General features: G+C 34.1%; 2 protein-coding genes across 3 annotated transcripts; one reads left to right on the forward strand and one right to left on the reverse strand.

Moving 5' to 3' along the window:
* Positions 1-1,080: 1,080 nt before the first annotated feature.
* Positions 1,081-9,823, forward strand: LOC117102910 (N-acetylaspartate synthetase-like). 2 transcript variants are annotated; one of them, XM_033243359.1, is made up of 3 exons: positions 1,081-1,237; positions 3,494-4,192; positions 8,194-9,823. In XM_033243359.1, the coding sequence occupies exon 2, from the start codon at positions 3,505-3,507 to the stop codon at positions 4,147-4,149; it is 645 nt and encodes a 214-aa protein (XP_033099250.1). In that variant the 5' UTR covers positions 1,081-1,237; positions 3,494-3,504; the 3' UTR covers positions 4,150-4,192; positions 8,194-9,823. The 2 variants fall into 2 exon arrangements, 1 of the variants encoding a protein (XP_033099250.1); XR_004444496.1 differs by lacking the exon at positions 3,494-4,192 and having other exon boundaries at positions 1,091-1,237.
* LOC117102909 (protein Skeletor, isoforms B/C-like) lies at positions 9,108-27,526 on the reverse strand. The gene is made up of 17 exons (XM_033243357.1): positions 27,297-27,526; positions 22,927-23,100; positions 22,090-22,329; positions 20,753-21,607; positions 20,061-20,133; positions 19,451-19,559; positions 18,685-18,856; positions 18,228-18,297; positions 17,801-17,984; positions 15,005-15,262; positions 14,673-14,802; positions 13,685-13,792; positions 13,376-13,558; positions 12,362-12,555; positions 11,517-11,544; positions 10,799-10,965; positions 9,108-10,316 (listed from the first exon to the last, which is right to left on the reverse strand). Exons 1-17 carry the CDS (start codon positions 27,493-27,495, stop codon positions 10,254-10,256), a joined length of 3,207 nt encoding a protein of 1,068 aa, XP_033099248.1. The 5' UTR covers positions 27,496-27,526; the 3' UTR covers positions 9,108-10,253.
* Between the last annotated feature and the right edge of the window lie 405 nt (positions 27,527-27,931).

Raw genomic sequence — 27,931 nt, forward strand, 5'->3', positions numbered from 1 at the left:
CACGCTTCGCATGCCATTGACTGAAATTTTGAAAAAAAATTTAAACATGAAATTAAAATGGGACAGTGAGTAAAAAAATATTAAATATAATAAATTAAATATATCACTCCGGCATTAATGAACTTGGCCTAAGCCTTGTAATTTAATTAATATTAAATAATAATAACAATAATAATAAATAACCATATATAATTTCGCCATTAATTAACTAATTAGCCTAAGCCTTGTAATCAAGAAGCACCTTGAATCCAAATCCCTGCCTTAATTTTAGTAATTTAGGCGGAAGCAGGTCAACTCGGCCCCAGTCAACATGGCCCCATGTCAATTTGGCCCCAAGTCAACTTGGCCACAAGTATATATTATTATTATCATTAGTTATTCTATATACCTTTGTATAATTTTTATTAATATCATTTTAATATTATTTTTATTAATGCAGTTTTAATTATTGTAAGTGGTGCATGTAAATGAAACGAAATAACAAAGGCAACGATTTCAAAACACTTTAATTTTGGCTTTGCATTCAAATCTCTTGGTAAATATTCAATAAATACCGTACACAGTAAATTGGGGCCGAGTTGACTACTTGGGGCCGAGCTGACTTGTGGGGCCGAGTTGACATGGGGCCGAGTTGACTTGAATTCGTCATGACATAGGTTAAATCAGGGAGTTGTTAATTAACAACTCCCTGGTTAAATAATTATCCAAAACCGCGGCCAACTAAAAAATAAAAATGTTCACATTTTTATGTAACTCAAATTCAAATAGGGCCTAATACTTTTTATTATTCGTGCAGCGAAATCAAATAATAGGCATACATATGTCGTTTTAAACGACCCATTATATATTAGCATGGGAATGTTTTTTTCAAAATCAGACAGCGAGCAGCAATCCTGTATCTCCAAAGTTTTGTAGACGTTTATCTTTGGTTGATGACCTTTTGACCTGAGTGGAGTTTCATGCACATGTTTCGTACGGGGGGAAAACGCCTCCCGCGAATGGGGTAAAATTATAAAGGCGCGCTCTGGTTCGTTTGTTTTCTGTAGTTTCTCCACTTTGTAAAATGGTCAAATTTTACCCCATTCGCAGGAGGGCGGATGTTCCATCAATTTTAATGCAAATACGCGGAACAGCTCATTTTTCTGCTATTTAAGTTCTTTGGTTGGTAGTAGTAGTAAGTTGGCGTAGGTCTAGTGTCTACACGCTTTCCTACAATTATTATAAACATTAAAAAAAGGTATGTTTGTCTTGTCTATAAAATAAAATGACTGGGTATAGATCTATGGTACATCATTTTCAGAGCTAGTCTAGGCCTAGGGCTCCTTAACTAATAAACACCTTATTATACATAGACGGCAAAATAGAATAGGCTAACAACTAGTCTCCTACCTCCTAGTCTAGGCCTAGACCCGCCGCCTAGTCCAACCTAGGCATGGGCCTTACCTAGGCTAGCGGCGGCCTAGGCCTATCAGTATATAAAGCTTGATTTAAGCTACATTACAGTAGACACGATAACGACACGATACAGATGCCGCTAGCCTAGGGCAGGCCCATCATAATATATTATAGGCTAGGCAATGCAGTACACTATCTGTCCGCTTAAATACCCAACAGTTTATCCAAAGGCCGAGGTTATTCGCACGGCCGGCTATGGTTAGCCATCAGAGCCATAATGAAAACGCTGTTGTCTTTTTTCTAACGCAGTTACATTGTTCAATTCCAACCAATCACAAGCTTTAAACAGCACCGATAGGGCCATAATAAAAGCGCTGTTAACTTGTAGAAATGGCGCTTTGTAACAATAGCAAAGCTGTAATTATAAGATTGGCTGAAAGGGCCATAATGAAACCGTGTTAGTTTTATAATAACGCTGTCACGTTCAATTTCAACCATCACAAGCTTGAACATTGCCAAAAGGGCCATGATAAAAGTGCCGTTTAGTTTTATTTTAACGCCGTTATGTTGTTCATTTTCAGCCAATCACAAGCTTGAAACAGTACCGAAAGGGCCATAATAAAAGCGCCATTTTTTATAAATATAGTTACATGAAATTCAACTGCTAAAAAGGTTAAATTAAGTATTACAGGAGGCCACTAATTGTATTATACAATATTGTACACAGGAATGCACATTGTGTTGTATCTATGGCTCTGTCTTGGCGGCACACACACTGCCCACAACTGCGCAAGAAGAAGCAATGAGCTGTGCGGGCCGCCCGCCCAGCCAGTTGGTGGTCTAACTAGTAGGCCTACATCTGTCATCGCCATAAATTCTTCACCTCAGTAGGCCTACTTTTAATATGGCCCTTTCGGTGCTGTTTAAAGCTTGTGATTGGTTGGAATTGAATAACGTAACAGCATTAAAAAAAATTTATTATGGCTAACCATAGCCGACCATGCGTACAACTCGATCACGACGCTAGATCACACATCTAGATGTGTATAAGAGACAGTATATATATATAGTATATGAATAAATACATTACAGCATATTTATTTTTTCGGTCGCGGTATTTTTATGCATATTTTAAGAAGGTAAATAAATAGTAAAGATATGAAAATAGGAAGTAAACGTAATAGATTTATTTACGTATATAAATATTTTATGAAATATATATGTATAAATATATATATAGAAATGAAAATAATATATTTATTTAAGCTATATTGAAAATATATTTAAGATATATATAATTAATAATTATATATGTATATTTAATAATTTAATTTGGTGTTCAGTATGTGTTGCATATGTGTTTGATCCAATGACCGGGGTAGTAATGTGAAGCACTTAGAGATATTTAATTCAATTTTGCAATACATTTATATAATGTTTTAGCAGTGGTTAATAAGTGGATCAACAGTAAAAACATGGCTGTATTTACAGTATTATACAGTATATGTGTAACTGATAATGATTATGAGGAGAACGATGATGGGACAGCAGTATCAATTATTTAAATAGTGTTTATTATATCATCAGATAAGTTAGTAAAGTTAATAGGCCTATTATTACAATATAAAAAAATATGAATAAAAAATAATCGTAATATAAAATAATTGTAAAAATAGTTTTTATGTATGTTTTAAACATGTTAACCGTAGGTATGCAAAATCAATGGGGTCCTCCGTAAGGTCTTACCCTCGTGATAAGAGTTGTTTATTAAAACGAAAACTCCATGAATAAAAATACAGTAGTGAAATCGGTTACTGAGGTACACGGTGAAGGGTTTGTCTTTTCTCAATAGTTGACTGCACTTTGTATACCAAGTTGCATTTTAACATTGAGTGAGCTTTTATCTAACACTGTGGTAAAAATACAAATTTGTTACATTTGGTTAGCCATGCTGCAAAATAATTATGCCTTCTTGGTGGTACGATTGCCATGTAGTGCATTGATGAATGTACCAATGATGATAATGTTGATGATTCAGTTACTTCTCTTTTTCTCTTTTTTCTCTCTTTCTCCCATGATTGCCTTCATCAAATATTAGCACTGAGTCAGATGGCAGTTTCTATTTGTCCATGTGCCAATGAACATAATGATAAAGCAAGGAAGGTTCTGGAAGATGGAACATATGATAACATTATACCGGCTTTCTTACTTGCAATAAAGCGGTGGACAGTCATCACATTTGTTTCAGTATATAGTATTTTAGTCTATCATCTGACCCAGTCTCTACTGCAAACTGGAATACTAATTGTCGCCCTCTACAATTTACTATTCGCTGTACTATGGTATGTCATGCATAGATTAATAAAGGGCCCCCTGCTTGCAGATATGGATGATGTACAAGTGAATTACCAGTCCTCGGATAAAACAAACTTCTGGGTTGCAGTTACAGACTCTGACATAGTAATAGGAACTGTTGCCATTACAGTAAAAGAGAAGCAGGAAAGTGTGGCATACCTACGCAGGATGGCGGTAAGCAGAGAATACCGCAGACTAGGCATAGCAAAAAGACTTTTAAAAGTTGCACTGGAGTTTTGTGAATCTAATGGTTATAATCAAGTTGAGCTTATCACGACAGAGGTCCAGGCTCCTGCACAAAGACTTTATGAAAGCTTTGGTTTCCAGGTTGTGGATCGTTGGCCAAGGAAATACAAGGGATTCGTTTTGTGGACTTACACTCTACTTCTACATCTGTGATGACAATATGTAAAGAAATTTTGTATAAAAAAAATCATGGTTGGTGCGTGCTCTTTAATCATTTACTTTTAAATTTTGAATTAATATTCTAATGTTTTTAAACTTATAAAAAATTTATATTCATATGAAGAAGTGTACTGGGTACACGAAAGTTTGTGTCAATAAATATCTCAATTAGTATTAAACTTTTCCTTTACTCTCTGTGTATTAAAATAGACTGGTACGGGTCATCACTTGTTCAGACAACGAAAGTATCGAAGCTCGTATTAAGGAAACAACAATACTGTACTTTACATAGACCTACAAGATATACTTTTAGTACCTTTAAGGGACGTATTAACTAAGAATATTTTCCAGAGCTAGTTTCAAGCACACTCGGTAATATTCGCCTTTAGATCACACTCAATGTTCAGGCACAGTCGATCTTTGATTACACCCGATTTTCAGGCGCAGTCGATCTTTGAGTACACCCAATTTTCAGGCACAGTCGATCTTTGATTACACCCGATTTTCAGGCACAGTCGATCTTTGATTACACCCGATTTTCAGACGCAGTCGATCTTTGATTACACCCGATTTTCAGACGCAGTCGATCTTTGATTATACCCGGTTTTCAGACGCAGTCGATCTTTGATTACACACAATTTTCAGGCACAGTCGATCTTTGAGTACACCCAATTTTCAGGCACAGTCGATCTTTGATTACACTCAATGTTCAGGCACAGTCGATCTTTGATTACACCCGATTTTCAGGCACAGTCGATCTTTGATTACACCCAATTTTCAGGCACAGTCGATCTTTGATTACACTCAATGTTCAGGCACAGTCGATCTTTGATTACACCCGATTTTCAGGCACAGTCGATCTTTGAGTACACCCAATTTTCAGGCACAGTCGATCTTTGATTACACTCAATGTTCAGGCACAGTCGATCTTTGATTACACCCGATTTTCAGGCACAGTCGATCTTTGATTAAACCCGATTTTCAGGCACAGTCGATCTTTGATTACACCCGATTTTCAGACGCAGTCGATCTTTGATTACACCCGATTTTCAGGCACAGTCGATCGTTGAGTACACCCGATTTTCAGGCGCAGTCGATCTTTGATTACACACGATTTTCAGGCACAGTCGATCTTTGAGTACACCCGATTTTCAGACGCAGTCGATCGTTGAGTACACCCAATTTTCGGGCGCAGTTGATCTTTGATAGAACCCGATTTTCAGGCGCAGTCGATCTTTGAGTACACTCGATTTTCGGGCACAGTCAATCTTTAAGCACACTCGGTGTTCAGGCGCAGTCGATCTTTGAGAACACTAGATTTTCAGGCGCAATCGATTTTTTTTTTTTCGATTACACCCCATTTACAGTTGATTTTGTATTTTATTGTGAAGCAAGAAAAGTATGCATCAGCTGCCTAGCAGACGTTAATAAATCAGTATTTTGTTTTTTGTCAGAAATGCTCTGGCTTTAAAAGGTTAACTAAATTAGTCAGATATACCATATTATAGACCAGAACTGTAACTAAACTTCCCCAACTATTAAGTTTATAAAATGTTTTAAAGTAACGTTTGAATTTTTTTTTCTTTGTGAGTCTATTGCGATCTTTCGAGGCCGTGGGCACTACGCTAAAGAATTGAAAGGTCGTGTTAACTTGACCCTTTGATCCGGTTAATTTGGGTGTGTTGATAAATCCCCAAATGGAAGAAAAGTCACACTTAAAACGACTCACACCAGCAATGACCGTCTAGGATTTTCAAACAGTAATGCAGGACAATTTCAGGGTGGACATACTTTATGCGTAAATTAAAAAAAATGTGGACCCATTTTACTCAAGAATATGAAAACTCTGGACCAATTTTCTTAAATTTTACAAATATGAGACGAGACATCTAAAAAGTGAAGTAATCACTGCCGGGTGGGTCCTTGTATCTGAGTTCTAACAGAATTTCATTCAGATCAGTTGATTATTTTTTAAGATATCTGGTTTGGGATGTTTCTTTTGAATATCCTCATATTCACATCCTGTTTCGGATCTCACTAAAATTTAAATATTTATTCCTTTCCATAACAAGTAATTTCGAAAAGTTGTATTCAGGTCAATTGATCAGTTTTTGAGATACTTGGCCCTGAATCACCGAAATTATGTCTTCATTTCATTTATTTTACCTCCACCAGAATGACCCCACTGGAAATAAGTCTTCTTTTATACTTTCGTGCGCTGTGCCTTTGTGTTTACCAATCACTGTCGAGTGGTCCTTGTATCTTTAGTTAACTCTTCCAGAAAGTGTCATTCAGATCAGTTTTTGAGATATCTAGTGGGAGGTGTTTTTCTTTTAATGGTCCCCATATCAACACCATACTCCAGATCGTCACCATAATAAAGTGAAATCTTTCATTCAATGTCAGAAACTATCTGTAGAAATCTGACGCTTGTACACCTAAAACTGTACAGAAACACGTAAACACAAACAAATCCGATGAATATAGCCTCCTTGTGGAGGTAATAAAAATATCCGTATAAAAATAGCGCCAGACAAATAGAATTCAAACAATTGTAAGTTTCAGATGATACATTCAGGCGTATGATGATAATATCTATTGAGGACATTTTTATATTAGCACAGTGAACAAGAATTATTATTCATTATTTAATGTTTTATTTTGGAATTAGTAGACTGCTAGACGATCTTAGGTGGCATCTGAAAAGAATTAAGCTTAAAATAGAAAGTGTATTTTTTACCAGAGTACACGAGATGCACACAAACAAGACGAGTGACATTATTTTATTTTTCACAGTAAACGAAGGGGGGTGGCTAGCCACCCTAATTCAACCCATAGATCCGCCACTGTCTTACCCCAAGACCACACGGCTGAAGTGAGGGAATAATTAGTAATGATGTTTCGTATAGATTCAAACTGTAAATTTTGATTTTATTACACAAGACTTGTGTAGCATATAGTGATAGTATCGAGTGTGATGAGAATTATCATTGAGAACGGTACATATAGGTACACTTGCAATAAAGGTGCGTAAGTTTGAGCGTCATCGGTTAATGTTCTTTAAGGTAAAGGGTTATAGGTAAAAAATAACAGTGCATGCCCCTAAGAATAACACACATTGATATTTGTTCATAATTTGTAACATGTTTTCAACTTGTATGCACTTTTACTTACGTCCATTTTAATGTTATTACTATAATGGAAGTGCTAATGTTGTTATAAAAAAAACCAGCAGATACAGCACATGGTTCACAAACCTATATCAAAGAAGAACATAGCAGTAATACCGGTAGCTAAAGAGATTGCTACATAGCTATAGCAAAAATAGCAAGCTGGGGTTCACAATCCTATTTTAATAGCAGTATAGCGCCTCCACAGCTAAATGAATTGCTATTCTCTATGGGTACTTGTATGAATATTTATATACCATCGTCATTAATTATTCATGACCTGACGGAACTGGTGCCCATATAACGCTTACCTTCTCTCTGTCGCAAAATAACAGCTATTTCATAGCTTTATCTTTGCTACGTTTTCAATCTGTAGTTGATGACATGTACTTGTCCTTAGTTCTAGGACCAATCCCGTGCCTTAGTGGATGGTGGTGATAGAATGATGATGAAATTTCCGCGATGGTACGGTATTGATAATAACTTTATTGATAAAAATAATTTTATGAAGACGATGAAATAATAATGCAGGTTTTAATGATAAAAATTAAATTTATTTTTTTGACGTCAATGAAATCCAAGTCAGCAGAAAAAGTAATGGCAATGATGAAAAAGACAATGATTTAAGGGATTTTCACTTATACTGTAGGACTATTATATAAGGCTATTATTATTATTATTAGCAGTATCGCTATTTTCATCCTTGGCTCATGTCCCAAAATGAAATTAAATGATGATGATGATGATGATGATGATCATGACGACGGCAATAATGATGATGACTTGATAATGATGGTGATAAACAACTAATAATAATTTTAATGACCTTCATTATTATGAGTGTTGTTTCTTTTGTGTTCCTTGTTAGGTAACCAATAATGTTAATCCAGCTCTTTGGATCTCTATGAAAACAACCTTGGCAACCAACGTTTATGTATGTATGTATGCGCATGTCCTGTCAATCGTGTCTTCTGAGTGTTGTTGGTGGCTCTCAACGTGCTTTTGCTGTAAATTCAAGAGATATTTCTAGTAATTTACCTTCTATTATTCGTCTGATAAGATAAAAAAAAATCCATCAAGACAATAGCTGTCAGCTATGTGTTACAAAACTGATAGTTGATTTCGGAGTGAAATTTGAAATCGATTATTATTAAACTACAGCGTATTATTCGTCGACGCTTGCACGTAAACAAAATACGTTGGTATCCTGCAATTTATTAACTTTTATCTGGCACCAAGGACACGCAACGGTACACTCTTCCATCATTTGTTTTTCTTATAATACGAATACCATGCCTCGAAGAAACACGGTAACTAATAGTGTCGATAAAGACTTTCAACAGCTCGGTGTTACCAAAAACATCGTGAATTCATACGGAAATTTCCTGCTAAATAGACGGTGGTTGGCTACCGTTGTGATAATCGTCTTGATTGTGTTCACGTTAACGCATTCCGTACGTGCTGTCTTCTTATCTGTCGTTGGAATATGCCTTGCCGCTTTGACCATCTGTGTCGTGTACTATATAGCCGTAGACATCTTCATTCGAGTTTGCCTTACAATCAAGTCCATGATATTTTCATAAGTGTACATAGTCTGTTTATTAGGCGTATATCAACGTGAGAGTCAACGAATAACATTTGTCAAGTAACAAATTTACCAAAGAAGCTCTTTAAAGCAACATTCGTACCTTTTTGTCACTCAGTGGACATTTATAGAATTGAAGCTATTTTGGCGCTATTTATATGTTGAGATTAGCAAATAATGAAATCGCTCAACCAAAGTTATTTTGACGAATATTTTTTTTATTTTTTTCTACAAACAATGATATTTATGTGTAGGCCTAGGCCTATAGGTGGAAGATATAAACAATTATTTACAAAGATTATGTACGTCTACAATACTTTGCCATATATGTAATATCATTGGCTCTTTCATTAATATAATAGTTGACGTAATGATTAATTTCGTTCATTTTATTAATCCTTCCTATGCTTGGTCAAAATTCATCCAGAAATTACCATCTTGTATTAAATTGGCCTACTTATTGCTATGCCGTGACTAAGTAAAAGAAATGTATAATGCTTAAGAATGAGGTGCCCACAACAACTCAATTTACGTTTTACTGAGGTAGATTGTTCATTTCCTATGGTTCCCTTTCCCACATCTTCCTACAATCCAATCGTGATCGAATAATACGTTAATATTTCCGTTAGGAACAACGTGGTTCGAATGCAAACCGAGGTACTATAATACATTGACCTTGAGCACCGATTTAAGACACTGGTGAGTGCGGGCGTTTGTTGTGCAAAATGAGTACTGTAATACATTGCCCTTGCGCACCGAATTAATGGGCCAAACGCAAAATGCCTGACGCAAACACAAGAAATATGTACGCAAAATTCTTGACGCAACTTGACACAAAAGGCATCTGTTTTGCTAATGTCTTTTCTTTTCCACATTGTGAAAAAGTTTAGCTCCGTCACACTTATGTACGTCAGACCGCGTCAATTATCCTTTGTATGGTTTACATTTTAGTCCATATTCGTCACAACACATAAATACAACAACAGCAGTAGATACGGTAACAGGTACGCTAAAACATGAGACAGGGACACCACAAATGTGATTTAGGACACTTGTGAGTGCGGGTATTTGTTATGCATCTATTTTAAAGAGGTTTACTGAAAATCGTGACGTATGCGTTGTGCTTCTTACATTTGTGTCTAAAAAATACTTTAAGATAAAATAATATAAGCCAATTTAAATTATATTTGTTTATAGACTCCCAACTGCCAAATAAAATCGTAATTCTATATTATTTTACAAGATATTCATAAACAAAATTTGTACACATATGTATTTAAGCATATTATTTTCTGATTTCATAATGTTTTTCTCAACATACTGCTACGGGTGTGGTGTTGGGATCATAGACTTAAAAAGTTGTCCACCACTTCAATCTTCCAACCGAAATAACGATGAGTGTAGCACTGAAAAATATAATAGAAAACATTCAATTACTCTACTTAATTATTTCAACACAATAATCATAACCATCAGTATCATCATCGTTATCATTCTCATAATTTATGATTGTCGTTATAATTATCAAATTACTGTTATAACCTACTATTATTGGTACAGTAACACATAACTCTATAACTATATTGGGGTTTTTTATTGCTGTTATTATTATTATTATTATTATTATTATTATTATTGTTACTATTATTATTATTGCCATCATCATTGTCATCATCAAAATGATTATAAGTATTTGATATTAGGCCCTACTAATAATATCAATGTTATTGTTACTATTATATTATGCTGTAATAATAATAATAATAATAATAATATTAATAATAATAAATAATAATAGTTTCAAAAATTATTATAAACACGATTAAGTACTGAAATGACGTTGTTAATGTTTGTGTTTATTGCTACGAGAGTGCGCTACCTGACTCACCTGATAATAAACAGTATCAGGTGTATTCGCATCTGGAGTCCACGTCAACATGCCGGCTAACACCCTTCTGTTGCATTTTTCTTTAAGGGTTTTGAAGTAATCTTCAAATGTTGACGATTGCTTGCTCTTGTTCTGTTTTTTGTTTCTGTATTCGCAGTAGCCACCGACTTAATGTGAAAAGCAATAAATGATTTTGACTGCTGTAATATGTTAATTTTAACAACTTTATTTAATTTATGTAACTGATTTAACTATTCATTATTATACTGTCGTTCATAATTTTTAAAAATTGAATGTGTAAAATGTAAAGTAGAATGATTATTATGTATTTTAATGATTTTAAACCTTTTGTGTATAATAAGTATAGCAAATCCTGTTTTAAAAATCATTCCCAACTATTTATTTGTTGCTTTGAATTATTTGATATCGTAGTGTTTTAACTGTTGTACAATTCTTGTTTTAAATCTTGTTTTAAAAATCATTCCCAATTATTCATTTGTTGCTTTGAATTATTTGATATCGTAGTGTTTTAACTTTGTACTATTATTGTTATTATGCATACTTCTGTATTACTATTATTGAAGAAAAATTGTAATATTTTTCAGTATTAATTACAGAGGTAATCATATATGACTGTTGACTTATTTTTAAACTTGACTGTAGATGAAAGAGGCTTTAGCAAATTAAATAGAAAAACAGTAATGGAATGTTTTCTTACCAGCCGGGCCTGCATATACTGTTTGATACTGAAATTTAATGAAAATAAAATTTAAAGTATAATAAGTAAACAATATAAAAACTATTTTGTGTCTATTTTATTGTCTAACTTCCATTTAGTATGGTATTTATTCGAATTACTGTCCGCTTGAAATATCGCCACTTCAAAGTGACTTCGAACATGACTATTGGAAGCGAAGCAACACAACATGAAGAGGAGTTTTATACCCCAACCCCAAAACATATATATAAAATGAACGCCTCCCTCGAATAAATACCCCCATAAAAGCTCTCTTGAACATGAAATGTGTCGGCCTGGTCATATGGTGTATATGATTATACTGACAAATATATAATATAATATGATACAGAAAAAACGAAACGGAGTAGACTTCAAGAACACTATTTTATTAAAACATGAATATTTCGACCTGACCTCAGGTCCTATTCAGCATGAATTTATACTGTCTCTTATACACATCTTTATTATTATTATTAGCAGTATCGCTATTTTCATCCTTGGCTCATGTCCCAAAATGAAATTAAATGATGATGATGATGATGATGATGATCATGACGACGGCAATAATGATGATGACTTGATAATGATGGTGATAAACAACTAATAATAATTTTAATGACCTTCATTATTATGAGTGTTGTTTCTTTTGTGTTCCTTGTTAGGTAACCAATAATGTTAATCCAGCTCTTTGGATCTCTATGAAAACAACCTTGGCAACCAACGTTTATGTATGTATGTATGCGCATGTCCTGTCAATCGTGTCTTCTGAGTGTTCCTAAAAGAAAGCATTCAATTTAACATCGTGTATCGTTTCAGTTCCTCACCTTAAATATACTACCTGTACTAGAGGGATTACCACCTATTGGGTCATCTGTTATGTAGAATGGATGATACTGGGCAATTAGGGATTCGTCGTCACCGCCAAAAACGCGGAACGTGTATTCTACCCCACGTTTAAGTATAAGTCTTGGGGCTAGCTTCTCGTTTATGTACCAAACGAAGCCCCATCCAGTATTACCTGAATTAAAAATAAAGAGATGTTTATCGTAAGAAATCCCCAAAGCAGAAATACTTCGTGCTATCTTAACTTCAAAATTTGTCATATGAGTAGTAGTTTAAAGAAAATATTCGTAGTGGGATGTTGCAGCCTCCGAACCACATATTTCCTAGTGACAGACAGCAGTATTATTATTCCTAAGGAATGACTTAAACCTAACAAGTAATTGGTTGTGCTCCTGGAGTCACAGCGACCTCTTCCTCACGTGCGCGTCTCTTTCCCTCTCCTGTCCTCACCGAACTTCGGATCGGAAAGCCTAGCAAAGCGATCGGAAAATCGAATCAGTGTGTAAGAATAGGGACGCTGACATTCAGTATTTCGTAAACACAGTCTGGATGTAAATGCAGCTTAAAGAGCAAAAATCCTTGTATTAAACTTAGCTCAAAATCCTCTACACGAAGCTTCACAATAGAACTAACGCGTTTGACGCGTGCAAACGCGAAACAAAACGCATGCATACGTCATTTTTCAGTGTGAACCACTTTATAATAGACGCGTATACAAACGCAAACGAATTCAAAGGCTAGCTGGTGCGTCATGGCGTACCCTGGCTTAATGCAAAATTCTTGCAAGAGGGAATACGACAATAAATTAATGAAATTGTTTGTGTTTAAATCGTTCTAGTGTGAAAAGGCATTTACACTTTATGCATCAGTATTCTGTCTCATTTTTTAACTGTTTGAATTAACACATTATTGTCAGATATGGCTAATATTATTTTAAAGAACACTAATTCTTGAATTCCCTCAAAATATTTTGGAAGATCATGTAAAAGTTATACCTATTACTGCAGTGTGTCCTTTTCCTCCACCATTTGGTCCGATTTTGGCGTCGAATGTAGTCACGTCTTTACCTACTATTACTGTTTCAGGCCAAGTGTCTGAATGTGCTGTACCGACCTGTTCCGACGTAATAAACGACTGAGCTTTACTCACTGGATCTCGACCAAAGCTAAACGAATCTCCTAAATTAAAACATAATATTGTCAGAGTTTTAATTTGTTTTAAGTGAGGTTTGTTTTTTTTTAACGGTTGTTTATTAATCGATCGTTTTCGTATGTTGTGAAAATAAAACGTAGTAAATAAGCCACCTCCAATATCAATGTGCTTGCTAACTAATCCGTCGTCGTTGATTGGTCCAATCGCCCAGACAATGTACATTGAGTCTGTTAAAGAAATGGTCATATCCAAAGCATCCCCTGTAAAAAAAAATATAGTAAATTAAAAATAATATAGGCCTAATTATTAATATACATACGAAAATGATGGTAGTGTGATAATAATGATTGCGATTAGACTGTCCTCTTTCCTGGGATCACTCAAAATGAATACTTCTCTATTGAATATTCTTCTCTATGCATCAACACATGTTATAAAGTACATAATTTGGTGTTGATTTAAATGCTGTACAATTTCAAATTGGACGACGAGAGTTGCTGTTACCGGGTAGCACAGTCACGAAGAGACCCTTAGGGGAGAAGAAAATCATTGACTGAGTTCCCAGTCCACGCTTCGAATGCTTTGAGACTTTGGTGTAAAGCGCTATATAAATCCAACCATTAATTAATTATTTATTTATTTATTTATTTATTTATTTATTTATTTATTTATTTATCCATCCATCCATCCATCCATCCATCCATTTATTATTATTATTATTATTATTATTATTATTATTATTATTATTATTAATTGACTCCTTCTTCTATAGGGTTGTGATAGAAACCCACCATAAACTTCTATCAATAAAAGTCACCCGCTAACCTGATAGTAACTCAGCGGAATATTCGTTAGTACGATACGATAATGCAAAAATTTTAATTTTCGGGTTTATAACGGCCTCAAGGGTGGATTTATCAAACTTAACAAAAAAAATAAACTTAAATTCGTCTTTAAGTCCATAAATCCCAGGTCATGTACTTTAAGATACAGAAATGTGATGTATCGTTCAGTTTGGTTTTATCCTTTTGCAAGCGTTTATAAAGATTTCGTTTAATAATAATACTACTACTAGTAGTAGTAATAATAATACTAATGATGATGATGAAGATGACGACTGTAGGCTTGTAATTGACTAACCTGTATTCAGTTTTCGTCGATAGGAAATGGTTGTGACACCGTCAACTGTTGAACCCGTGACATCTGTGTAGTCATTGACTCCAGGTAGGACGAACGATTCATCTTTACATGCACCACTACCAGCTGAACACTAATTTAAAATTAATTAATTGCATATTATTGCTGAGACAATCCACGTATTCAAGCATGGGGCTAGGCTTAAAAATATAATAGCTACGTAGTTTAAGTAAGTTATAATCGTACGCGTCTAGTTGTGGCGACGCATCATATTAGGCCTATAACCAATCACAATATTGAAATAAGCTAAACCTATGACATGACAGTGTCCTCACCTGCGAATATCCACCAAGGTAATAATCATCAACCACTGGTGTGTTGCCGTTCATCCAGGCTACGGCGACATCAGAACCGAACATTACGGAGCGTATCTTGCTTCCACTGAAACCGAAAGCCATGTACATCCTGGATTGGAGTCGAGTGGATAATTCGACTTCTATCTCATCGCCATCGATCAACCAGCTTACTGTGTAGTCTGTTGATAGGCTTTCGCTGTTACGAACAGTTGTTGTTGTTGGAGTTGGTGTCGATGTCTTAAAATATATTAAAAGGAAATGTATTCTAAAGACGTATTTTAGATATGCTATATGCTATATCATTATGTATCCTATAATATATATATATATATATATATATATATATATATATATATATATATATATATAGGATTCTTTTTATTCCTGTTGATTTTAATCAAGTTTGTGGTGTAATAATAACAAAATAGAACGATAAAAATAATGCAAGTATAATCAATACATTTCCTAAAACCGAGTCCAGACATTTCTAAATGTGTGTGCTGTTTCCTTTAATATTTAAGCGTCTTACAAGTTTGACATATCATGTCACAGCACTCTCATTTACTCGTCCGCATCTGTCCTCTTACAACATTCTCTCTACAGGATGATGCGCTATTACTTCTCATCTTGTTAATGCGTCATTCACACACGAAATAATAGTGGTCATAATTGGATTTGTTTTACTGTCCTTTCTAAGGCCAACATTTTGTTTAGCTCCGATGAGGAACTCGAGGAACTCTGGGAGTACCTGCTGCTTGATTCCTTAATAGATCTTTGTTGTATGGGCGGCCGTTAGGGCCACTAGTGTCACTCGGTTGATTGATTAATATATATTCTTTGTATGTTTGGCCGTTAGGGCTCATCGGAGCTTTAGAGATAACGAAAACTAGTTTTGAGTTAAAATGACGCTCTAAACAACATTGATCAGTAATCATGCCTGGAGACCCAATCAATCTGAAATAGCTAAAATTGAACCAACTTGCAACTTCTTTCTTCGAAACATGTTATATGACGGTTTCAAACGGAAAAATCCTACCCCATCATCGAGCTCATCCAATGAAAATACTAAAATTTAATGGAGTTTCATCCGGACTAACGACGAGCGACACTCGATAACCAAAACCTCATCGATAACGGACTTTTATCAGAATCAACAAATGAAGTGGTGCTCACACATCCCAGGCCCGAAAATAATCACCCTCTTAAAATGAAAGCATTTCATGTCACCAAAAATAAAAGAAATGGATAGGTTAACACTCTTATTTCCTGATAATGCCGTTAAGAAAATATGAGAAAATATATTAAAGGAAAAGGAAAGAAATAACGTAACATAAGAAAGAAAAGGAAAGATAGTCAAGGTAATCTAAGAAATGATAAAAGGAAGAGAAATGGACAAGATAGAATCATAAGAAACGAAAGAAAAGGAAAGAAAAGATAAGATAGAAATAAGATATGTGAAAAAGGTATAAGAAAGAAAAGGGAAAGAAAGATATATCAGAAATAAAGTAAATAAAAGAAAATCAAGGAAAAAAGAAACGACAAAAAAAAAGAAGAAAAAAAAAGAAAGGTAATTGAAAGCAAAAGAAATAAAGATAAGGAAGTATAAAAAAGCGGAAAGGAAAGGAACGGCAATAATATAAGGAAAAGGTAAGAAGGAAGAAAGAAAAAAATAGGTATGTAGGAATGGAAAGAAAAGGAAAGATACCGTAAGGAAGCACAAGAAAGGAAAGTGAAAGAAAAGATAAGGAAATATACGGTAAGCTAATATTAGAAAGGAAGAGACAGTAAGTTTTCTTTTTTTCTTATTTGCATTATATTTGCATAATAAATGTAATTAAATATATGGTAGAATGTTATTAGGCCTAACGTCTTTATTTTACTCTCGGTACTCTTTTTGTTCTATACAGTTGTCGCTTGTCAACTGTTCAGATAGTCAATGACAACTACTTGTTCTGTTGATTTCAGAACGGTTAAGAACCTTATTATTATTATTATTATTATTATTATTATTATTATTATTATTATTATTATTAGTGTATACGGTCATTGGACCTTAGCGGTGTCCCTACCCCGTTAATGCACAGTTCGGTTAGAGTGGGGTATGTGGGCCTTTAGGACCTTAGGGATGTGACGTCCCTACCCCTGAATGCATAGTCTTTTTATCTGATATTTTTTTTATCGTTTGTTATTGTATTGATTGCTATGGATATGTAATTCCAAAATAAAAACTTCAATTGAATTGAATTGAAATTATTATTATTATTATTATTATTATTATTATTATTATTATTATTATTATTATTATTATTATAGGAACTCTACCAATATAAACATGTATGTTTTAAATATTTAAGAATTTGTTTGATTTAACTATCATAAACCTGTTTGTACAAATTTATATAATATGTTTTCTCTGGTAGAACATAATATTCTAAGACAATCATCATTAACTTTGTCAATTAAACTTTTCAAAAACTAAAAATGTATTAATAACTATTGTTACTTAATGTTATCATTATCATATCGCCGTCATCATTATCATCACCACTATCATCATTATCATCATTCATGTCAGCGTGGATACTGTACTTGACAATGGAAGCTACGATTAGCAGTAATCGAATCTAACACAGATAACTTTATATCAACAATTATTATTTAGGCTTATAAAAATAATAAAATTAAATTTGATATAGCGCAAAATGCGGACGCCTCTAAGCGCTTAACAATCAACAAGAAATTGCTTATAGGCCTATACCATATCATTAATCATACCTTTTCAATTTTAATATATGGTGGAATATTCAACATCCTGCGGTTCGGTATCCTCACGTGACCAAGATCTTGTTTGGTAATTACACTCCATACACTGAGGTAATCGATATCGAAAACTGTGACGTCGTCTGGAAGTTGTATTGTAATGGTGTCGCGTCGGAATTTTGGAAGTACTCCATCAGAGCTATTAAAAAATTACATTTAATTAATGAAATCAACCACTTTCAACAGTTGAATTTACAAAAGTATATACAAATGTAAAAACCACAATAGCAATCTATATCAGCCACAAAGCTGCGTAACACCATGGAGGATTTATAGATGATAACACCGAAGAATACTAAAAATTCGAGATGCAGAAGAGCAACAAAGAATCACCAGTCAAGAGAAAGGTTGTACAACTTAAATTAAATGAACATTGGTTCACCTTCCATTTTCATAAGGAACGCTTCGGCCTCTTGCATCCGGAGAACCTAGTCCAACCCAGAAAGAAGCATCTACAAAACAAAAAGAAATGGTTTGAATAATCAAGTATTTATTATTATGAGCGTTAATTCGACGAGATTGTTCATTATCATTGTTGATGTACTGTCGTTGTCAATGTTATTGTCGACATTTCTGTTTTCTTTGTCATCACCATGAAAGTGAATCAATACAAAAAACCTGTGGTATAAAATTTTAAGAATTTGTTTGATTTTGCTATCATGAATAAATTTTTGTAAAAATACAGTATAATATAGGCCTAGTTGGAAAAATAGAAAAATATTTAAAAAAAATATAGAAAATAAATATATTTAAAAAAATATTAAAAATGTAGAAATATAAAATTTCTCACGTACAAATATGTTTTGTCATTAAATTCGTTAACTGGCCAGTGCACTCACCTGGTACAGTGCCGTCATAGGTGAGACTGTGGAGGCGTATGCTTTTAGTATCAACGATGACGACAGATGGTGAGCGAACGTTGTGTACTCGAGGCTTGTACCCCAGTACACCTAAGTCATATCCAGACGGTGCTACGAAGTCACTTGGTATGTATACATCAGCAAAATTCTCCTGAAATGAAAGAAGACTCATAATCGCTACAAATGGAGCGTTCCACAGAGGCGGATCCAGGGTACTATGGATATGCCCCGCAAAGAGAGGGAAAAGAAAAAATTGAGGAAGAGGAGAGAGGGAACAGAAAATGGTATTGAAAGTTGAAAGCGCTACATGATATCTCTATACAAGTTGTAATTTGTGTAATCGTTTTTATTTTATTTTACAGTCGACTATGCCACAATCAATAAGTGATTGTCTTTCCACGAATTTGATAATATGGACAAAGAAAAAACAGGATTCTGACAAACATATTTAAATACAACACAATATAGAGTAGATATATCCACATTACGTTTGTATAGTTTGCTAATTATCATTATAATTACCGATCTCCTTATCATTTTCATTATTATGATTATTATATGCAGTTTACATTTGTCCCTCTTTATATTTATACTGTTTTGTAATATGAATATTTATATCTGAAATAAAATAAAAACGAATAAATAAGGGACCTACTTATTAACAATAATTTATAATCTATTGAAATTTTGTTGCTGGTCAATGACATTATAATAAAATAACCATAAATAAGACAGTGGACCCTACCCGAAAACGACGACACCAGACAGCTATCCATTTGTAATTCGCCAACGTCATGCCTTTAGGTAAGCTAAGTATTAACTCCTGGTTATCATACGCTTTCAGTTTTCGCTTTCTTTTAAGGAAAAATAACAAACAGATATCAGGTGTCATTACAACAATTCTTAAACACGAGACAATAACATTAGTGACAAACACCATAAGGCCTGACGTATTCCATGTGGCCTACCAGAAATATTTGCTTTGTGTGAATCCCCGTACAAACGTGCCAAACATAGATCAAGTTTTAGTACCATTTGTATAATTATTAAATATACAAATATTTTATTTTCAATAGACTCCGACGGGGAGAGCTGGCCCTCGTTGGGGCGCTTAACTCATTCACTTTTTCGGTGATAAAAACAATTGCAAGAGCTGCGGTGTCGAGTGTGACACATTGTGTTAGACAAATCATTATCCTCGACAGTGGCATTCACCCCCTTACTAGTACCGGTTTTCCTCGACAGAGTCTTTTTCTAGGCAGTTTAATGTACACCACCAGCCTATCATCTGTTGATATACTCGGAAATTTAGCGAAACAAAAAACAGAAAATAATAAAATATTTAGCTTGTTTACCTGCCATTTTCATCCGGGATTACGTCACCAGTATCATCAGGTTCACCGGTCGATCCAGCATAGAAAAACGCATCTGATAACAAAGCAATGAAATTAAAGTAGCCCCTTACTACATTATTGTTAAACGAATGGAAAAATAGAGCGACTGTTTATCATATTAGAAATGAATTTACGCGTTGTCAAAAGTTTGATTCAATATTAAATGCTGGATTAGGTGATGGTGGCACATACTAATGCACTTATTCAAACGGGGAGATGTGTATAAGAGACAGACATCCGACAATAGACAATAGATTCATGTCGTTGCATAATAACTGGCCATGCGTGAAATCAGCAGGTAGGCGACGACGTTGGCTTGAAAACACACTCCCTTGTTACGATACGAAGCCAAAGAGGTGAACAGGGCTCCGGGAATGTAGCCGAAATATCGTAAATATTGCAGTAGGTGAATTATAAAATTTGTTTATTGTTATTACCACTATCACTGACACTAAATCTATAACGTTAAGAGTCGGAATGGCTAAAAATAAACAGTATAAAACAATAAGCCTACATCAGTTTAGTAAAACCACAGATTGCAAATAATTGACGCTGCAGTATAGTTAATTCAAGAAATATAAACCTCGACCTCTACATTTCATATAATGATGCGCATACCCTTCTAGTCAATTTAAAATCAGTGTGTTACTTACCTGGTGCATTTCCGTCGTAGCTAAAATTCATAATTCGAATAGTTGATTGATCGATAGCATACACGACTCCTTCTGTTCTATGAGACGCGCGTCTACTTCCTTTAGGAACCATTGTTCCAATAAGTTTTCCATAATAAACTTCTGCTGATGCTGGTGTTGCTGTCGTTGGTGGTAGTACAGTAGTTTCCGGTTCTGGTTGTTTTGGCACAAACCATAAATCACTGCCGCCGAAACCGAAATCAATGTTTGTTCCAAAACTATCTGTTTCAGGATCTTCGTCCTGTTGTTCCGGTTGTTGACTCGATGGTGCAGTTTCGGTAAATGGACTAACCGGGTTTGTTGGGTCTGGTTTTGTTACAAACCACTGGTCGCTACCACCACCAAAACCAAGATCAAAATCCATCCCAATTCCATCACTTGATTCTGATTCAATTGATGATTCAGTTGGTGCCACAGATGATTGATATTTCATAGTTGTTTTTCGATTTACTTGCCAAACATCGCTGCCGTCGAAAATTACTGGGTTTTCTGGTTCGGGAGTTGGTTTTACAGTTGTTCGTTTTCTAGAAGGCGGCTTAGTACGAGACGACGAACTGCGTCGTCGTGTTGGTCTGAGTTTACGAGACGGCCTGTACTTTCGAGTAGTTTTCTGTGCTGTAGTTGCTAATGGTTTTTTTGTAGTTTCTGTTGGTTTTTCGGAAGTGGCCAGATTGTGTCTTGAATCATATTCGATTTCTGGCTCGGGTTCACTTTCTGGAGGATTTAAATTTAGTTCCGGTCCATTGTCAGGTCCGGGTACGATTTCAAAATCGGGCTTGCTTGATGGCTCCAGATTCACATTAGGCCTATGTGGAACTTTTAAGTGAAAATGATAAAGTGATTAAACGGGAGGGGGCTGTCACACGTTCATTTTGATTATTAATAATAATAATAATAATAATAATAATAACAATATTATTTATTATTACTATTATTATTATTATTTAATTATTATTATTTTTATTATTATTATAATTATTATTATTATTATTATTATTATTATTAACATTATTATTATTATTATTATTACTATTATCATCATAGAATATAATCACATCATCGTCGTCGTGCTCATCATCTTCATTATGATTATTGCTATTTAATTTTTACCATCATCATTCATCATTACTTCATTCATATCATTGCCCATGATAGAAAAATTATTCCAAACAGTAGGTCAGTATACATCAAATCTGACGATAAAAAAAATAATGTCATCATTATACTACAACAAAAAAGCAGGCATATATGAAGGCTTTACATAATTAAACAATATACTTCACCAAAAGGGCACTCACCACAGTAACCCATCCATGCGATAGTTAGATCGCTCCTTCCAGGAAGAGTCGCAAATCTTGTAAGGAAACATGGCGACGGATACGTTATTCCATCAGTACCACATACAGGTTCTAGAGTCAAATTGCAACGTTTGACTTGTACACTACCATGGTGATCAGTAGGGTCGGTTGCCAATGGATGACTTGCACTCACTAGCATTGACTTCATAGGAAGTTCACTTCGCAGTGGGATTGATGTAGCTTTAAATATATAATAACAACAATATAATTTATACATACATACATTTATTATACATCCAAGATTCGTTATTGTCTGGGGTAAAATCTGCACCGTTACACCGGATAGCTGTCAGTGTTCTAGCGACATGGCTTGTCCAGGGATCGGAGCTCTCGTCTGTCCAAGAGAAATATCCTCATTTTTATATTGACCGAGAAGAATGTGTTTCCACTCTACAGCCCAAATCATGCCAACAACCACAGTGCCAGGATTGATTGGATTATTGACTTGCTAAAAAGAAAATCTTATTCAAACGGGGCGCTTAAGAAAATTTTCACGTTATGAGGGGCGCTTATTCAAACGGGGCGCTTATTCGCGCGAGTACGGTAATTTAGGTAGAATAGGGTGACTTTTCGTTGAAGAGCTATGCATGATACGATTGTTACATCATGTTTTTATATGAGCACTTAATATTTATGTATTTTTTTACATTTTTTTTATAATTCATATTTTCCTTTTATAACTTATAAAATGTAATTTATTTCATGTTTTTAGAAGTGTTTATATTTCTCTGTTCACCTCATCTTGTTACGACCAGAATTGAAACATTATATTCTTACTTGTCATAGGATCCGTTTTTATATTGTTCATGCACTTTCCTGAGTACGCTACAGTTAGGTCAGACGATTCAGTTTTACACACTCTCCGTTCGAGGTAGCAAACGGAAGCGTATGTTTTGCCATCCGTCCCGCATACGCGTTGGTCATTTTCGGGTTTGGTACACGCTGGACAACCTATCAAAGCGAACATATGATTTTGTTTATAATTTTATTAGTTAAAACAGAGTCAAATCTATGATACTTTATCAGGAGAATGTGTGCGAGTGCGTAAGCCTATCCCATGTCAAACATTAACTCTAACGTCAAACATTTCTGGTAAATTATCCTGAATTGTATTCCAATATTTCCGGACGAGTTACAACTAAAGCTGGATTTTAGAAAACGTGTTTTTTCTATTACATTCATTCTAGGCCTAAGTTATAAGCCCAAATTATCTCGGCGTTTGAACTGGAGTTTTTTGTTTGTTTTTTGCCACGAATGTGGTATATGAGAATGATTTTTTGCCGATGACATATCTAACAACCAGTAATACGAAAATCATCAGAAAGAACAACATCCTTAATACAAAAAGCATCTAAATCGGCTAAAAAAATCAATATAATTAATTACATATCAATTTCCTTCACCCATGAGAAAACTTTTCACACTTTTAAATATGAAAATGTACAAGAAGACTATTCTACTATAACGTTGAAATACAGAACATATATTTTTTCAAGATGAATACCGGTATGCGTGGCAATAGCCTTGCCCTTATGGAATAAACCAGAATTGTATCGTCACAACGTTCTGGTTTCCAGCCTACCCTATTATTTCAGACCTCATGCTGGAGGAAGGCAGAACTGGAATAGAATCAGAAACTCAGTGTATATTCAGTGCACCAGTGACGTACAACATTTTAACCATTGTGCTTCCTGATTATTCTTGTTGGAATTATTTGATTCCACTTTACAGAGATATAATCCAATACAATATGAATATTACTATTACATTAGATGTGTATAAGAGACAGATTTAAAATCAGATCATTAAGATTGATCTAAATTGATTTAAATGTATTACATATTAACGTACATTGTAGTCGATCTATAGCAAACATTATGGCTGATATCATCTAAATAAAATATAAAGTAAAATTGATAAAAGCATATGTTGCCATTACATATATAAGTATTATAATATAATTATTGTAACTTATTATGATTATTACTTTCTAAAGTATAATAGAAATCCTTTCTTCCCCAAAACAAATAAAAATTCTTAATTTTTTACTTTTCACATTCAGAATTTGAGCATGCGCTAAATATGTGTTAGCACAGTCAATGTTTGTTTTATCGTTCATTATAGAGCTTTAGTTCACACACTTAATTCTTTACATGCCTTTAGGTATTACGAATCAACAGACGTTTAACTATATAACCAACACAACATTTTTTTGACAAAAAAGCTCGACGTTTCGGGTCCATCATGGACGCATTTTCAAGATAAAGACTGTTGGTATCATTAAATTAGTTTGGTCAACGCGTTTCCTAAACAGAAGGTCACACATTAAACTTAATATACTGATCGTCAATGGGTTGGTAAAAGTATCGTCAGCATAGAGTGCTCTAAATCCTCTAGATTCTCAGAATGGTTCCAACCTAATTCAAAACAACACCAAATGCAACTTAGGCACACCGATAAGTATGCCAATAGAAGTTGGCAGACTAAGCAGTACCACGACAATGCAATTCCTTTCCTAACCAGGTGCCTCAATGATCTTAATCATGACTTGTGAAATCCCCCAATCTCTCAAATATTGACTCCAGTTTTAATCTAATAAAAATAATAATAATAATAGCGATGAAAATAATAATAATAATAATATCGTCACTGTTATCATTAATTATAATAATAATTAGGCCTACATAACAATAATAACTGAATAGGCCTATTCCAACCTTTTTAATTACATAATAATAATAATAATATTAATAATAATAATAATAATAATGATAATAATAATAATAATAATAATAGTAATAATAATAATAATAATAATATTAATAATAATAATAATAATAATAATAATAATGATAATGATAATGATGATAATGATGATGGTAGAAGCGGTTTGGCGCAGCGTAAAAGGTTTGGTTTCCCAACCTTGAGGGCGGGGTTTCAATCCCTCTCTGTGCATTTCGCTTGTGTCCTTGAGCAAGGCACTTTATCTGCATTGCTTCTCTCCACCCAGGAGCATAAATGGGTACCTGCTGGTTGGTGGGGTTGCTTGCTCCTGTGCTGAATACAGCGGCAACTTAAGCATGTGGATTTAATGACCAGGGAGAGAAGCGCTTCGTATCTGCAAATAAAGGCGCTATATAAATAAATATGCATAGAATAATAAACAATTAAAATAACACTGTACTTTTCATCCAATCTTGTAATGTTTTTACTTACTTTTTTTCTGTTTTTATTTCCAAGTCTGCTTCTTGTTTTTTGTTTAATCGTTATGTACCATTTGTTACCGTCTTTTTAAAAATATATTTGCTGTCATTTAATTGTATTTTGCTGTCATTTAATTGTATTTTGCTGTCATTTAATTGTACTTTTAAGCAATTTGTATAAATTTTAATCTGTAAATCACAAGCAATTCCGTCTTGTTACTGCCATTTGTGATCTGAATAAATTGAACGAATGAATTGAAATTAGGCCTATTGACATCATCGTTCTTAAACAATTTAGTAATTTCCTGTCTTCTTGATGACCGATTTTTCTGATTTTTTTAGCATTTGAACAATGACCAGGCCTAGTTTTTAACTTGATTTCGTCGCTTAAATTTAAGTTGTTTTTTTTATTTATAAGACAATAATGTGTGACGATTATTCATTTGTTTTTTTGGTTTTTTTTTTCTTCCAAACCTGCTCGCAACCCAACCCAAGTTTGGCGACCCATAGTTTGGGAAGCGTGGGTCTAAATGAACAATGTTACCGCCCTAAACCATAACATCTCTATTTATGGACACCACAGGCAATATTTTAGTCCCACTTCGGGCCATTCTATGCTCTTAAGACCCCTATCAGCTAATTGCTGCAGCCATTATAAAGAACTAGTTTCAAGCAAACATCAAACTACAAAACAACACACGGTAGGCCTAGGTCCATTGGCGCAGTGTGGTGATCAGCGTTTAATTACAACCGACCGCCGATAAATCGCGTCTATGTGAATGTTGTGTAGATTGACTGACTGATTTTATAGGAACTCGTACAATACAATACAATGCAACAACACGATACATTTGAATTCCGAGGTCTTCCTTAATACAAAATTCTGGTTTTTCTTAATACAAAATGCATATTGATATCATATTTTATTTCAATTTCGATTTTATAAATCGTGTGCAGATGTTTGTGATTCAGAACATGACTGACCGATGAATGACAGACATAAGGAAGCAAAACAGAATTTCGACCCGGTCATATGAATAATAGCCTATCAAGCGTCGTCCTCAGCGAATGTGACGGTGTTCACTTTCAGAATACATGTATTTACGCTACACTTTCTGATATCCAAGGTTTTAGAAAATGCTACTTAAAAGGAGAGTAGCATTACCGGATAACCAAAATAGAAAAAGAAGATCGCTAACGTCAATGCGGTTTCCTTTTCTCCTGAAACTTATTTTACCATACAGGTACCGTGATTTAAAAAATGTTTACCGTAACATTTTGTTTGTAAAACACACGTCCTGGATCGTCCACATGTCCAAGTTCATAGAGATATAATACTTAAATGTTATTCACTAGGCCTAATTAAATCCGGCATATATTATAACAAACCTTAACATTATGATTAACATAATGTAGGCCTATAGAAATTGGGACTAAATATTTTATGAGTTCATTGATACGATGTATTACACATCGGAATTCAGAATTTTTTTTTTATATCATACATGTAAAAACATAAATAACACAAAAACAAATATCTTAAAAAACGGATTAACGTAGGAGATAAAATTTACTAAAAGTCTATAAAGTGTAGACCATCATGCATCTTGGTTTTTAAATGTTGCTTTTTTTTCTTTTCCTTTTTAATATGTATTAATTTTGATAACTTTTTAATTGTGCAATTTGGACCCCATTGGAAATGGGCTGGATTCCCGGCCTAATGGGTGTTCCAGGTGCTTGTTGTATTTGATTATTGTAAAAAATTCCTATATTGTATTTCTATATTTTATATTTTATATATGAGCATCGAATAAATTCAATTCAATTCAATGACAACAAATCTAAAAACTTGTTGATGTAAAAGATAAAACACATTCGTTGAAATGTAATATTTAGCTAGGAGTATAAATACCAATAAATTACTATCTACTTGAATAGACTTACCCGAAAATATCCAGTTTGAATGACAGTGTTGTTTTTTGGTCAACTTATCGCGACTACTGTGCGCGCGTGTTGTGTCGTCTGCTAAAGTATTTTTGCCTGTTTTCGACGATTTCCGGAGTTGATTCTTCACAATGCAGATCCTTGGATAAAGTCTTCCTAGCAAGCGTGGTGAAATCCGTAACAAAGAACATGTAGGCATCTGCTACCGGAAGTTATTAGACGACAGAATAGAGTTCACACTGTTATTAAAAACGGTATTGATTAAAAAAAAAAAAAAAAAAAAACGTACTAAAAGACAAACAAAAGGAAACAAAAGGTTAACTGTGCAAAAGACTTTGTAATCATCCCCTCAGAGATTATTACGTCATGATTCTAGCGGTTTCTATTCTCTAAAAATACCATCATAGGTTTTAAGACGTCATAGAAGCCTAACTCTTTTCATTGAAAAAATTGTCTTATTAAGGGCTCTCGTATTTTATACTTTCAAAAATATTAACATCAACAAGCAAGCTCAAATCACCATTCGCTGAACAGTAGGACACATCAGTGCGTATCACTCAGAAAACGTCCAGTATTTTAAATTCTAAACACTTAACTAGTATTTTAAATGATTAATAATTTATATGACCATTAAT

Source organism: Anneissia japonica, unplaced genomic scaffold (genome assembly GCF_011630105.1).
Source record: "Anneissia japonica isolate Jap-2015-1 unplaced genomic scaffold, ASM1163010v1 scaffold285010_len649756_cov215, whole genome shotgun sequence".
Lineage (NCBI taxonomy): Eukaryota > Metazoa > Echinodermata > Crinoidea > Comatulida > Comatulidae > Anneissia > Anneissia japonica.